The 16,390-nt window shown below is 39.4% G+C and overlaps 1 protein-coding gene across 1 annotated transcript in view; it reads left to right on the forward strand.

Moving 5' to 3' along the window:
* The first annotated feature begins 6,163 nt into the window (after positions 1-6,163).
* The window catches only part of LOC139730646 (RNA helicase aquarius-like), a 47,128-nt gene continuing 36,901 nt past the window's right edge, over positions 6,164-16,390 (forward strand). The window contains exons 1-5 of the mRNA XM_071641506.1: positions 6,164-6,318; positions 7,737-7,921; positions 8,864-8,904; positions 14,622-14,703; positions 15,457-15,531. Coding sequence (XP_071497607.1) covers positions 7,790-7,921; positions 8,864-8,904; positions 14,622-14,703; positions 15,457-15,531 — 330 coding nt within the window. The 5' untranslated portion in view covers positions 6,164-6,318; positions 7,737-7,789. The remainder of the gene's footprint in view (positions 6,319-7,736; positions 7,922-8,863; positions 8,905-14,621; positions 14,704-15,456; positions 15,532-16,390) is intronic.

Below are 16,390 nucleotides of genomic sequence, written 5' to 3' on the forward strand. Positions count from 1 at the left end.
TAAATTAAGCTCTTACCATAGAGGTCACATCAGTCGGGCCACTAATAAAAAGAACTGTTCATAGATAATCATATAGGGGCCAACCCCGATTTGTAAAGCCTGATGTTCTTTTTTTCTATTTTGTTTGCATTTAATTTTACAAACGTATACAAACTGTTTCTTGACATAAAAGCCAAGGTGCTCCCTGCCCCATCGTAGGTTGTTTAACAATGACCCGGATATTCATTAACTCCTTGCGGCTGGAAGCTTTTGTGCTTGCTGATGATATCAAAAGATGGAACGGCATTGAGTCGCTGAGCTGCGCATGCATGACCAACGATGACCGAGCTGTGCAGATATAATGGGTCGGTTTGGAGATGGATCTTTTCCACCTCCCTGGTTCGATGTAGAAGGTAACATGGACATTATAGTGCACTTCGTCGTCAGAAAACGACTAACAGTTATTTACTGTTGATCACCAAATCCTCGAAGTAGTATTCAGAGTAATTTCACAGTTCAAAATTTAACTCCCTTTAATCTCGTAAGCAGTTTATTACATGCAATTCGGTAAAACGTGAGATCGTATGGGTTTTGCATTGTCATGATCATGTTGTTTATATTACTCGAAAATATCAATAAATGAAATTCTTGCCTCGTATTGTTCTCATTACAACCGATTGAAAATTTGTTTTATATCGACGTAAACTGTGAATTCGTGAATACAAATGAAAATTACTTGACTGGACATGCATGGGCACTTAAAATCTGATCTATCCACAAAGAATATACATGAAGATTATCCCGTATTAATTCTATCAAATTTTGTTAAGGACAGAATTGCATTATTGTTGATAACGGAATTCATGATGCCGTAATTACTATAATTTACCTTGCACTGAATCGTAATATTGCTGGTAATGATACGGAATGTTGCTATAATCAGAATAACGAGTGCCGCTTAGTTATTTCCGCGTGCAGTATATGTCGTATATGTTGTTTGTAACAATACTCCGTCATATTTTGAACGGGCCAAGACACAATCACTCGCCCTGCGTATTATACTGTACATAATTATGACATAGTTCACGATATTCCGCTCGATAAAATGATTGGATGAAATGAGCGGCAACTTCTTAGCACTTCTGATTCTTGAGCAGATATATAATTTTCTTTAAGAGAATATCCATATCAGCGTTTTAAGCTTCATGATTTAAACTACGGAAATTGTTCTGTCTGTAGGCTGTGTTATCAACAAGGTTCTATATCTGACAGAGAAATTGCAAGTGACTTTCAGTTTGCCACTGCTCTGCGTGGAAGTTTCGTCCGCATTTGCACGCTGTCAGGGGCCGAATACATCACTCATTGTCGTAACACCTCGCCTTCATCATTATCACAAGCGCCCTCGATCCATCATTATCATCATCAAAAGCATTAAAAAAAATTTTCAACGTCATAGGGCTCGACACTAACGGTGGCCCGGGGCCACCAAAAACACACGTCGGGCCCCTAAAATTTCAGAAATTAAGATTTTGGTGGCCCGATCGGGCCACTAAAAAAAGTCGGATGTTTGCCTATACTTTTGAAAATGAACAGCGGTAACAATCAGCTCCGTAAGATGCTAAAAAAAAAATGTCAGATGTTTGAGCACTTTTAACTTTGGAAATGAATAACGGGAATATTCGACTCCGTATGATACTAAAACAAATGTTGGATGTTTGCTTATACTTTTTGAAATGAATAACGGTAAGATTCGGCCCCGTACGGTGCTAACATTAATGTCAGATATTTGATTTTGCGTTCGGAAATGAAAAGGATTCTTAACATTCGGCTTCGGAAGATGCTGAAATAAATGTCGAATGTTTGCGTTGCCGTTCGGAAATGAATAAGAATGATATTCAACTCCGGATACGATGATGAAATAGATGCCGGATGTTTGCTTTTATACGTTCGAAAGTAAATAGCAATAACATTCAGCTCCGGAAGAAGCTAAAGTAAATGTCGAATGATCCCTTTGACGTTCGGAAATGAATAACAATAATATTAAACTCCGTATGATGATAAAATAAATGCCGGATGCTTGCTTCTACGTTCGAAAGTAAATAGCAATAACATTCAGCTCCGGAAGATGCTAGAATAAATATCAGAAGATCCCTTTAACGTTCGGAAATGCACACCAATAATATTCAACTCCGTACAATGATTAAATAAATGTCGGGTGTTTGCTTTTACTTTCGAAAGTAAAGAGCAATAACATTCGCTCCGGAAGATGCCAAAATAAATATCAGATGATTGCTTTTAGGCCTACATTCGTTTGGAAGTGAATAGCAGTAACATTCTGCAACATACGATGCTAAAATAAATGTCAGTATTTTGCTATAGCATTTCGAAATGAATAACAGTAACATTCAGTTGCGTTGCATGGGAAAATAATGTCTGATGTCTGCTTTGACGTTCAAAAATGAAAACAGTAACATTCAGCTCCGTATATACGATGCTAAACAATTGTCAGATTATTCATTTCACTTTCGGAAGTGGACAGCAATAGCATTCGGCTCCATGCGATAATGAAATAAATGTTGGATGTTGACTCTTAAATCTGGAAATGAATAACGGTAATATTCTGCTCCGTACGATGCTAAAATAAATAACACATTGTTGTTTTTACATTTGGAAATGATTAACGGTATCTATCGGCTCAGTTAGGTGCTAACATAAATAGCGGATGTTTACTTTCACGTTCGGAAATGAATAGGGCCTAAGGATAATATTCAGCTCCGTAAGATGCTAAAATGAATGTCGGTTCTTTGCTTTTACATTTGAAAATGATTAATGGCAACATTCGGCTCCGTAAGGTGCTTAATCTTAATAATAGTAAAATTGGATGATTTCTTTTGATACAATTTTGTTTGTTTTAGGCTTTCAATACCGATGTAGAAATAAGGACGATACGATAAAATTAGAAGCTGAATGAATATTAAACATGTCTCACGTCCCGCTCAGGCATCTTGCACTTCTTTAATTTATGGTCATGGTAAACACGACACGTGGTACGCGCCTGCCGCGATAGCGCATTGAAGAACCTGCGTGGTAACGTACATAAACACGCATGCGATTTGTCGTAATTAATGTGGTAGCGAACGCAGGGATTTACGAAGACGAACACAGGGATTTACGAAGACGATACACATGCTTCGTTGCATGTCTTTTCATGCTATTCTAGGTGCTCGCGTCGATCGACGAAACCATACTATACTGTTACAAACGACATGAACAATGCAAGTGGAGCTTCATTTGTTGTATCGAAATGGATAAACAAGGTACTGGAACCAAGATTATCAGCGGATTATCAAACTTTGCAACGTTCCAGAAGCACTGAAACAGCATGATTTGATCGTTCTTCGGCCGTGAACTACTAGTGAAAAAGTCGTGGTTTTGGAGCCCAAGAGCTGCGGACAAAAGCCGATGTAACAATCGGCGGATTATCACCATGAATAGCATGTGTCTTTTGTTCGATTTTCACGCTGCATAACAAAAGAGTCACTCTAGCCGGCGAGGGGGCGAGGCAGGATGTCGGTGATTGTTCTGCCCGAAAAGCACGACTTTTTCACGACGTAACAACTACTAATCCACGGTAATATCACATCGATTCCAGCACATTTTCACAACTCGTTCACCACCTAATCACAACGCAATCACGGCAAAACCACGGGGACAATATGTAAGTGCAAAAGCACGACTTTTGCACGACTAAATCACAACGAAACCACAAGTAAAGGACGGCGTTTTCACTGTCAAAGCATCGCGAATAGTGTTGGTAGTGTATGCCGTTCTCGCTACGATTTGATAATTTTCTCAGGTCGGGAAGGATCGGGTAAAACCTGAGCCGATCTGGACACAGTACGATGTTAGAACGCTCTAGGTACGCTGCAGTTACGACTACCACGTGCTTGCTACGCTCTTACTACGATGATCGGGAATGAGATATTACGATCTCTGCCGCTGCCGGTACGCTTTAGAACGATGTAGCTACGCTGTCAGTGCGATGTTGCCGATGTTATCCGATCGATGCACGCTGTATCTACGCTCTGAACGATCTATACGATCTTATCACGCTGTTACCCCGTTCAGAGAGCTGAAAAGTGCCCGATGTGCCCCGATGTACCCCGATTCGAATGTCGATCTGCAGTCAGTCAACTTATTAGCATGCAGAACCGAAGAAATATACTGTTGACCTCGTAGAGGCTCCTCAACTTACGGTTCTTTTGAAGCAATGCATCGTTATAAACAAAGACGTGCTGATTTTTCCAAGGTTTTTTCTTAATGTCCTTGCTTTTGTAGTTGCAGATGATTTCATATTCTTCAAAATTCTGCTATGTCCTCTTCCTCCTCTTTTAGCATTTCGTGCTGTCTCTCTTTCTTCGCCTTTTGGGTAGCTGCTTCGCTGCTTTCTTCTCTTCTTTTTCTTCATCTCTTCTTCTTCTTCGAAAATTACAGCTAAAATTACTTCCCGTTCTTGGGCCGATGTTACTACGCTCAAAAAGACCTTGTTACGCTCATCCTGCTGCGTTTACGCCGTCACTACGCTCTCCCCGCTGCGTTTACGCTGTCACTACGCTCTCCCCGCTTGCCGTACGATCAAAAATAGGTCAATTTTGATCGGGGAGATCGGGAAGAAATTTTGAACCGGTTCAAAATTTCTTCCCGATCTGAAAAAATGCCCGCTCCAACCCCGACCTCCACACGCTGCTGCTACGATGTTTCCGACCCCCGTACGCTTTTGCCGCTCTCTCCCGATCTGCTAGATCGGGACAGATCGGGGTGCAGATCGTGATAGTGGAACGGGGGCTTCACAGACAGACCAAAAGAGGTTCTAGAGATGGTTTCACAATTGGTTATTCACAACTCATCATTCCCTGTATGAATTAGCCGCCACTCAAAAATATTTGAAGTGCTTGCGCGAAACCTGGATCTGCCTCGCAGATATTCATGTCTCATTACATGACCAACTGATGGTACAGGCCCTAATTACTTTTCGCCATCCTGCTAAAGTTGAGTGATACATAATGGTAAAGACACGGGGATATGCAAACCAATAAAATGCAGTCCACCAAGGGTTTGTTCTCTGATACGCCGTGGGCCTTTGTCATTCCCTCACATCTGCTGCATTTTTTGTACTTTTTTACTTTTTCGTACTATTGTAACAGTCTTCGTATTTTTTGTGCTTTGAAATTGTTTTGTATATATTTTCCGTGTCACGTTCTGTATATGTGTACATTATATGTCTAGGTTTGTGCATTTTTAAGAGATGTGAGATAAATTGAATTGAATTGAAAAAAAAATCAGAGACGAAATCAAAATCAAACTTACTTTTAACTGGGCATGTCCGGACAGCGGGCACTAATCTGACACAACAAGGCCCTAATTAAAGATCTTAAAGCATGCTAAGAAGATTTACACATCAGTTTTATTTGTCCGAAAATGAGTTTCGGATTTTTTTTTCGGAAAAAGTTTTAAATCGGCTTTCCAGGACAAATGCAAACACGTTCACATTACTAGTATACAGCTCTAATTTACACTTTAACACATTTTTTTTTTTTTTCGGGCATCATTGACCTTTGTTTTATGTTTTAACATTAGGCCTACATGAAATTTATTTTCATGAATATCATTAACGCGTATAAAACAAGCATAATAAACCCAACGTCATTATCATATATTTCAGAATTCTAAACTTAATCTTCGGATTATTTAGAGAGATGGCGGCTTCAAAACCATCATCAAAAGCACGGATGCATGTGCCTGTGAAATTCTCTTGTCCAGTTATAGAAAACTGACAGACAAAATGTAAAGAGATGTTACCTAATGGAATAATTGTTTAAACGTCCACCCTCCGGCACCTCCAGTTAAAACTCCACTGGGAGTATTCAGGAGGATCCCAACCAAGTATACTCCCAAGTAAGTCAGAACTCTCGCTCTTGACCCGACCGGACGTTCTTGCCTTATACAATGTATACTGTAGTACATGTACCTACCCACGACGACAAAACGACTCTAAAACGTCAGCCGCACGTACGTGAGGAACATAAAACGACGCAGACCTTGGATGTGCTCAACAACTAAATTACTCGTGCACGCACGCACATGTATGCCTAACTTGTTAGAAGTTGTTTTGATGGAATAAGTGCTGCTGACGTCGATTTTTTTAGTCTACATAATACGATATAAACATGGCTGAACTGGTTGCAAAGCGATGATGAAGAGAGGACGGTGATCATCTTTCATCCTGTTCTTAAATGAATTACTAGTAGTCCTTACCTACTAGTTACGGCGATATAAAGCGTAAGTAACTCGAGGTATTGCAAGTACGTAGTCCGATACATTTGTATTAGTGTAAGCTCGAATATACCGTTAGGAGAAATCAAGGCAATTGTGCACTTATACCTTGTACCCCTTGGAAGTAGGCATTTAAAGTGAATAACTTATTTGCCTCTCGTTATCATCAGGACGAAGAATCCAGATTAGGACACAAGTCTAGTGGCGCTGTACAGCAGTTGATGAACATGGACAGGCAAAGGACTCTTCTGGGTCAAATTGGTCTTTTCTTAACGACCAAAATTTTGACAAGTTGGACTTGAAAGTATGGTACTCTCCACCACAGCAGATGGGAGGTTGTTCCATTCATTAATACATCTCTGAGAAAAGGATCCATGTCTAAGCTTTGAGTAAACTCTCTTCTTGGCAATCCTATATCGATGGCCACGGGTTCTACTATCAGTTGGATGGTCAAAGAAGTTAGACTATATTTAGGGCACATTCAAATGAAATCTAATCTATGGTTTGTACAGTAAAGTAAATGGTCGGAGTTTTTTCTGAATGGAGAAGACTTCTATCTTAACAGAATATTATTACACACGGTAAACTACCGTTGTAAATTCACAATGTGTTGTCGACTTGTAGAGTTTAGAAACTCTAGTCTAGTCTAATGGGTTACGGGTAAGAACACATTTTCTGCAGTTTATTAACTACCGGTATACTCAGCCCACCAGTCGCTTTGAAAACGCGACAGGGCTGTACAGCGACTGGGCTGTGTATAGTGAGCAGTTTATTATATACACAGAGCCCAGTCGCTGTAAAAACGCAACACCAACAGCAACACAGTAACACTCGACAGCAACACTGACAGTAACACTCAATAGGGCTATCATAGTGACTGGGCTGTGCGTACATCTAGTTGCAGGATGGCCATGGTGCGCAACAACAAAGTGAACACAAAGCATGCCGATCACATTGAGTTTTGATACTTCTATAATTTTTTGTTACCTCAAACTCATTGAAAACAATCTTAGACGTAATTAGACTTCATGTTTATGTTATCAAAATTGACATACGCAATTCACAACTCACCGAAAACAAAGATTATATGCAGCGTGTGCGAACGGTACATCGTCTTTCACTGATGGCCATTTTGATTAATCGGGAGTTCACGTGATCGGAGCTGCACTGATGATTGTTTTGTTATATCAAAATTTCGTTATAACCGAACAAATAAACAATAAAAATACATCACACAGAAAGGAGGTTGCATCTAATTCAAATGTATCTTCAAGCTCAGATGAATTAATTCCTTATGGGCTCTTGTCTTTATTGATCGTGTGCTTGCAACCCTTACCTGACAAAGAGAGATGAAGGTAGCCAGGCAGGCTCAATTGTCATGATGCATGCACAAAGCATAATTTGAGTATTCTTCCATGTTACAGATTCTGGGACGACTGAAATTTCCAATCGGTGGTAACCTGCCAAGAAGTTCAGAATGAGTGCAGGCCAAAGAGGCAAGGGCTTTGCTCCAACAGTGCATCAGATCAGCACTGACTCCTTGACTCAGCTGGGTAGCCGCTACTGGGCACCCAACAGCCCCAAACCCCACCTACCATTTGACCCCAAGGTGAGCAAAATGATAAAATTCTGTGTGTGTATGTGTGTGTGTGTTGTGTGGTGTGTTTTTGTGGTGTAAGTACAGGAAATGAAAGGCAATCCAAGATTACATCATTCTCATCCCCCCTCCCCCTCCCCCCCCCCCCCCCCCCCGACTCATGTTACCCTTTCCTAAGAAGTGAAACCTGTTGTAATTCAATAAGAAAAATTTGCTCTTTGTTGCAGACTGTTAAATATTTACAAATTTTACATGCAAACTCTTGGACTCAGAGGAGGTGAACCTCTCTAAAAATCAGTTACGTACATTGTACTCAAAATATAACTGCCACAGTCTAGTCCTGTGAAAACTTTGATTGTAAATATTGCAAAATTAGTGTTTCAAAAGGAGGGCATTACAGACTGGAGATTATTTTAAAAATTATATTTTTAGCTTTAATTTCTTCTTGAAATGTCTCCCAGTAGTAATATTGAGTGGATAGGGTGAAAAAAAGACACTCATTCATGTAGAATGATGAGATGAAAAGCAAGGTATATAAATCAAAGGTCATGAACTTTGGCTCTTAAAGGCCATTCCTTGTCAGTACTTCAACTTGTAGTGGAGTATGGATTATATGAAACAAATTAAAAGAATGAAAATATAAAACAATTATTTGCATGAACACAAACGTGGTGGTTGATCAAAGGTGAAGGTTGAAGGTGACTGTACTTTTAGTTGATAATGTAATTTTCCAGCCATGACTTCACCTAGAATGTCCAGCAGTGTCCAATGTCCAATTAGTTGCATGACATGATAGGCGTTAGAGGTCAAGTGTCATTTTCTAAGATGACTCGACTTTGTCTTATCTCCTTAATAGTAGGTACCTCCCTTTCTTGAATTACATTTTGTAGCAGTGAAGAAACAAAATATATGTCATTAATCTAATAAAAAATCAACACTTTATTTGTTTTGCAGGTCATTGAGGACATATATGATAAGGAGCTCTTGCAAAATAGGTAAGAAATGTCTACGTACAAAATACAATTGTAGTACCCAGGTAATGTTCATGTTTACAATTATGCTTTAATGTTTGGAATTTAACCACCTATATTTCTGGTTTTCTAACAGATTACTGTATACACCGAATATTTCGGTTTTTAGCGCACCTGAGCCGAAGGCTCAAGTGAGTTATTGCGACCGCTCTTCGTCCGGCGTCCGGCGTGCGTCGTCTGTCGTGCGTCGTGCGTAAACTTTTTACATTTTCATCTTCTTCTTGAGAACCCCTTGAACGGGGGATAGGATTTCAATTTGTTCAATTGGGCACCATACCCCACCTGTGGGGCCCCCAGAGGGGCCCAAACCCCCCAAAATTAAGGAATCTTAAAAAATCTTCTTCTCTAGAACCAGAAATTATAGAGCTAAGTTAATACTATGAATTAGTACATTGATGACTGTAGTTTCAAGTTTGTTCATGGCGGAATCAAAGGTGCCCCCCTTGGGACCCAGGGGAGGGGGGTGGGGAGGGGTCCTAATGGGGCCCAAATTGTACATTTTCATCTTTTTCTTGAAAATGCCTCTATGAATTTTCACAAAGCTTGGCAGGTAGCATCCCTAGGGGGAGAGAATCTCAATTCCATCAAATGGGCACCATGCCCCACCTGGGGGGCTCCAGGGGGCCTAAATTTGGACCAAAATTGTAGATTTTCATCTTTTTCTTGAAAACCCTATCACAAATTTTCACCAAACTTGGCAGGTAGCATCCCTAGGGGGATAGAAACTCAATTCCATCAAATGGGCACCATGCCCCACCTGAGGGCCCCAGAGGTCCCCCCCCCCCCCCCCCTGTGCGTAATCTTATAATAACAGATTTTCTCTGGAACCAGAAGTGATTGAGCTAAATTGATACAATGAATCGGTATATTGATGACTGTAGTTTCAGGTTTGTTCATGGGAAAATCAGGGGTGACCTACCCCCCACCCCCTTGGGATCGAAGGAAGCTTGATGGGATGGGGGGGGGGGGGGTCCAATTGCAGGCCTAAATGTTTATCTTGCTGAAAACAACATTATGGATTTTCACCAAATTTGGCAAGTAGCATTCCCATGGGGATAAGATTTCAAAGTGTTTGAATGGGCACCATGCTTTCCCTGGGGGCCCCAGGAGGTCCAAACCTCCTAAATTAATGAATATTCAATCATATTTTTCTCTAGCTCTAATCAAAAGTGATAGGGCTTTAAGTCTTTTTTTTCCCCCAAGCTGCATAATCCAACATTCTATAAAGTACAGTGTACTTGGTAGGTATTTTTTACCAGTGTGATAGAATATGTAAATGGACACCATGCCCCCACTCTCAAAGCTACCCCCACCATAAGTTTCCAATGTTCTCGGGTAAGAGTCTGCAAGAATGGATGGAAGGTGAACTTGCGATACTCAGGTGAGCGCATGACCCACGGGTCTCTTGTCATTTTCGCATATTTTGCGAGTCAGGTGCTATTTGCGAAATTAAAGACAGGCGATTATGTTGACTCTGATCCTGATGTGAATGTGACGTACGCGTGTACACTTCTCTGTTCAATACAGGCCTCCAAGATCGCGAATTTAACCACTCGCGAAATTGTCGGGAAGTCCCGATTCGCGAAAATTTAGACTAGCAAAATATATGGGGTGGTATTCTGTAAGGATCCTAGGACAGCTCTCGCTCCTAAATACGCGATTGGTATTCTGTAACACCGCGCGTAGGAGGAGAAATAGGATAGTGACGTCAGGGATCCTTATTTCTCTCCCAGCTTAGGATAGGGGCGTAACTTGATATGTTAATGAGATATAATTAGATGTTAATGAGATCTTAAGATAAGTGGTATTCTGTAAGCACAAGTAGGATCAAGTTTAGGAGCAAAAATAAGGATAGCCTCTAGGCAATCTTTCTCTGGCGCTTTATGCCGAGCTATTGCGTATATAGGCCATACTGCCGACCTACTGTCTCTTATTAAATTTTTGTATGTTCATACATGAACGAGAAAATAAATACATGAATCGCATAACAGAGTTATCTGTTCCTCTCATAATGAGGATTCTAAAACTGCAGTCTATAATGTTCGAAACAATTGTATTCTTTATCTAGCTGGTATGTGTTTATTTGTTTGTTGTTCGCCATTTTCAATTCAATTCACACTTCATTAATTCGGCACAAAATAAATCAAAAGTATATTATGTGCACAATAACAACAAAAGCTATTATTATGATTATTGATATGGTAACAATGATAATCATTATTAATATCATTATTATTATCATTTTCATTATCATTATTACTATCATTATTATTATTATTATTATTATTGTCATTATTGTTGTTATCATTATCATTATGCTCAGCGTAGGCCCGAACGTCATGCGGACGCAGTGTAAGTAGCCTACCTTCGCCGCCCACATTATGTAACCCTCGAAGTCGTTGCTATGAAGATCTAAACCAAAGAAAAAGAAACGTACGCAGTGCGCTTCTAGGTCGCGTGTAGAATATGAAAAGTACTAGTAACGCAACGATCCATACGCACACTTTATTGTTGAGACGTACGTATAGTGTGTGACGCAACTCGGTGACCTAACAGTCTATGTGCATGGGTTAACTTTTTTTTATGCCTCCGCAACGAAGTGGCCGGAGGCATTATGTTTTCGGGTCGTCCGTCCGTCCGTCCGTCCGTCCGTCCCGTTTTGTTTTTGTCGATATCTCAAGAACCATGTGGTGGTTTTACATCAAACTTGGTATGAGGGTATATCCTTAGGGGATAATACTTTGTGTGGATTTTAGGGTCACAGGGTCAAAGGTCAAAGGTCACAGGTTATTTTGTGAAAAAAAAAATTGAAATTTCATGTTTTTCTCCATATCTTACAAATGGTTCAAGGTATCTTCATGGAACTTAGTATATATGCTTGTACCGATGGGCAGTGATTATCTAGGGAAGTTGGGGGTCATGGGTCAAAGGTCAGGGGGTCAAAGGTCAAGGTCAGCTCCTCAAAATATCACCACTTTCCTTAAAATGCAATATGCCTGAAGGTTGTTTTTTTTTTTTTTTTTTAAACTTGATGTATGGCATGTATTACCCAATATATATTTTGGGGGAAGTTTCTTGCCAAAAGGTCAAAGGTCAAAAGGTAAAAGGTCAAGTGGAAGTGCTAAATTGCACTTTTTCCTCCATATCTTGAAAGTAACTCAAGGTATCATCATGAAACTTACATATTTATGCATGTTCAACCTAACAGTGATTCTCTTTGGAACTGTGAGGTCAAAGGTCAAAGGCCAGGTTTAGATAATGCTATTTTCCCATTTGATACTGAAATTATACTTTTTCTCAATACCTTCAAAATTACTCAATGCATAGACTTATAAAAGGGTCAAAAGTCAAGTAAAAATCATCAGTTCCCCAAATACCTGCACTCTGACATTTTAATCATTCATCCAATTGAACCTAGTTCTAGGAAAGTGAACATTCAGCACATTTGTGTCAGACCTGTCATTTTAATATTTTGCCAATTGTGTGAAACTGTCATCACACATTGTCAAGACATTGTACTATAGACCTATTAGGAGAACCATGCATTATGGCGGAGGCATATCAGTAGCCGTAGCGATATATCTAGTTTCAAAATGTAGTGAACTTACGTGTTTATACAAGGATATCATGGAGCTACAGTATAGTAGCTCCGTGTTTATATCTTTGTTTAATCTATCAGTAATCTCCTTTATTTATTATGTTATCATTGCCAAGCATGTAAGTCTATACTACCATAAAGATAGGGGAGAGCTAGCGGGGTGAATTAAATGGGACAAAAAAATTGTGATTTGATGAATTTTCTCGAATAACTTTCTGATATTTAGAATGGGGCACACATGTTAAATCGGACCCAAAGACTTTTGATGCTAGCCACAACGGGTTGCTACGCTATATTCCTGTAAGTGTCGTATTTGTGTTGTCTTTGCTTTCTTTTTTTCCTGGGAGAAATGCAACATTGGTTTGGTTTAAGTGGGACAAACAGTAACTATGAGCAAGACATTATTATTACAAGCATATCGATCATAAAATAATGTGAGCGCATGTGTGTGACATTGTGTGTGTGTGTGTGTATGTGTGCATCTATTATTATCATTATTTTTATATTTAAGAAAATCTTATATATTTTATAATAACTTTGAATTAAGGGCGAAGTTTGGTATGCAGTGATGATATACCAGTTTACCCCAACATCCTCCAAAAGTTCAAAATTTGAGCTAATTTCTGCAAAAACAAATTAATGGAACTCGTAAGGTCTACATTTATTATGGTGGGCTAAGTGCGTGCTAAAGCTTTGATGATCGAAATTCTATTCTTAACTGTAAAATTAGACTGACAATTACATTTTTAACTCCTCGCACAGTAGAGCTGCGTGAAGCGCACTCTTGAGCAACGTATAGATCTTGGGCGCGCATTGCGTAAAATTAGCCAGATGATTGGCTTATAGATACTGCGTCGGGCGTGTCCTGTCTTTCCTCTTTAATATTCATTATTCATAAATGACTGTCCTAGGATAGGCTTAGGACAGGCTTACAGAATACCGATTTTGCCTGTCCTAAGGGTATCCTATTTTCTGTCCTACGCGCGCTCCTAGGATCGAAATAAGGATCGCGCTTACAGAATACCACCCATGGCGTATACAGTACTTGGGTGATGATATATTGCACATAGCATATTTTCCATGAACATTAAGGGAGACAAAGGTGTCTTGTGAATAACAGATGGCATGTGATGTGACAACCTGTTTGTAGTGGCCACAGGCCACATTTCATGTTGTTTTTGGGTGGTCACTATGCACAGGTTTGACTGAACATTGATGTGCAGTCTATAGTGATTCTATGACCTTTTGATTTCAAGATTATCATAATTCTATTATGGTACCTGGCACAGCAGATGAATGACAAATAGTGGTATTGATGGCATATAGATGTGTGACCCTGCATCACAAAACAAAAAACTGCCAGACAGAGATTTTTGATAGAGGGCAGATTCTGAAAGAGCAGACTTTCTGCTTTAAAATGATGTATAACTCAATTTAAATGGACTCTCCTAACCTATCTAAATATTGGAAAGAAAGCACACACTCTGGACAAGTGTATACATATGTAGGGCATACTGAGAAAAGAAGCTCCAAAGTGAATATGTATAGTGTGTATTCAAGTGCTTGATTGTACCAAGCCATGCTAGCTGTGCGATGAATGGGACAAAAAACAGGATGAAAAGCACCCCAGCAACAACAGCAAAGGGGATGTCAGATTAAGCTGACATTGTGCATGCTATATTAACACATACCCACTACTAATACCAACTTTCAAAGCAGTAGCATCATCCTTTCAAAAGTTATTAGAGTTGAACTGTGAAGAGTGTACACAGGGTTTTTAAGAAATGAAAAGGGGCCTCTGAGACATACCTAATCATGCTATTCTCCAAGATAAGTGTTCTAGAAAAACTGCTAAAAATGCAATTTTCAATTCAGTTTATGCTTCTAAACTTTAGAATAATGGAAAAGAAGAATATTTTTTTTCTTTCAGAAAATTTTTTTAGCCTTTACTTCTGCTAGAAATGTCTTGCTGTATGTAATTGGTTTATAGGGTAAAAATTGACTGACGAAAGTTTGCATAAACATTGCAGTGGTGCTGATGAGTTAAAAGTCTGCTTTCTTTACTTGTTTGTGTTTGTCACAGATTTGATGTTCGAAGGGTGATGCTCCTGGAGTTTAGTCAGTACTTGGAAAACTACCTGTGGCCAAACTATGATCCAGCCAAGGTGAGTAAATGAGAAACACTCTGGTGGTCACCAAGGTCTGGATATCGCCTCGGCCACGAGAATATGCCGTAGTTTTTGTGAAAGTGATGTAACATTCTGTAAAACGAGGAATATGCGCGTGCATTTTTATATCGCAAATTTCGCAAGAGCCAAGATTCGCGAAGTTAAAATGCACGCAAAAGTTTGTGTCTACACTATGTGCATTGAATGCCAGTGGCAATTTGCGAAAATTTCATGCCGCGAATATATCATGTTTTACAGTAAGTGTGTGAGAATCATATTTGTGCTGGAGACAGAAATTATTACAGTAAAAAAAAGTATATCACAGACATTTTGAGCATCAAAGCCGTAAATAGATTTCAGTATTTGAGTGACATTGTGTGAATGAGCCATGAACCACATTCATGAAGTTTCCTTTGCTAATTTGTCAGGGTTTATGCTGGTATAGATTAGAAATATAATACTAAATAGGACTTCATTTCATAATTTCAATACAGAGATTATAAAAATAGTAATTTCTTTTTTTTGGGGGTCTTTCTTTTGGGTCACACATATATGTACTAGTTTGGACAAGTGGTTTAATTTACTGTTTGTCTTTGACTTGAAGCCCATATGAGGGATTTTGTTGATAGAACTTGAACTTGGGTTCACTTCATGAGATGTGCGTGCACTACCCTTTGTGATAAGACTGGTGGCATATTCCATTCATTTTGTGTGAGCTATACATTTACGTTATATATCTTCTATTTGCAGGCTTCTGCTAAGCATCTGCTTTCCATTGCTGTCATGGTAAATGAGAAGTTCAGGGAAGGCGTCCCAGCTTGGGAGGTAGGCTTTCAAACACATGAACTTATTGTACTTTGAATTGAATAGGAATTCAGAAATTCTCCATATCGTGACAAATTTTAATGTCAATGATATGCTAGTAACATGTATGTGCTCTGTAAAGTTTTTTGCCATCTATCAAATGCTAGCATCTATGGTATTGCTGGAGGCATTGTTGTGCATGATAAATGTATTCACTTTGTCTATTTGTCAGTGCCGCGAGGTGTGATTGTTTCTTGTGACAGCAATAATTGTAGAATGAGAAAAACATGTTGCTTGTGTAGAAATGACCACGCCATGATTGGTTAGTCTGAATCTGGATTTCATTTTACTCATGCAGTGCAAGTAAGAGGTCATAAGTTGGGGTTGGAGGCAAGATTATAAAGTGAATGCAGTATTTGTATAACCATGGGCTAAAATCAAGCCTACAATGTTCATTGTTGTACATGGTATAATGACAGCTTACTATGAGGTGAAGGTCAAAGGTTGAGAATGCTTTGATTAAAGGGTAATTCAAATTTGTGCAACGAATCCAACCTTACTGAATACATGTACAACTACTGTATACGCTATATATTTCGCGGGGGTTTTATTTTCGCGAATTTCGCGAGTCGGGAGCTATTCGCGAAATGAACAACACGCGAAAATATTACCTTCCAAAATGAATCCCTTGCCTTGATGATACAATGTACGAACATTTCAGTACTAGTATACCATGTCACGGCTTACCGAACAGACCATACTGGCTAAGCTTGTTTACGCATGTCCACGTCTACTTACGAATACTGTAGAGAGCCAATCCATTATCGCAAGGGGACCACTCGTCAGAAATCTAGCGCGATGGACTTTAAAACCACTTCAA

Source organism: Diadema antillarum, unplaced genomic scaffold (genome assembly GCF_040938485.1).
Source record: "Diadema antillarum isolate AM-2024a unplaced genomic scaffold, OU_Dant_1.0 seq00000326_RagTag, whole genome shotgun sequence".
Classification (NCBI taxonomy): domain Eukaryota; kingdom Metazoa; phylum Echinodermata; class Echinoidea; order Diadematoida; family Diadematidae; genus Diadema; species Diadema antillarum.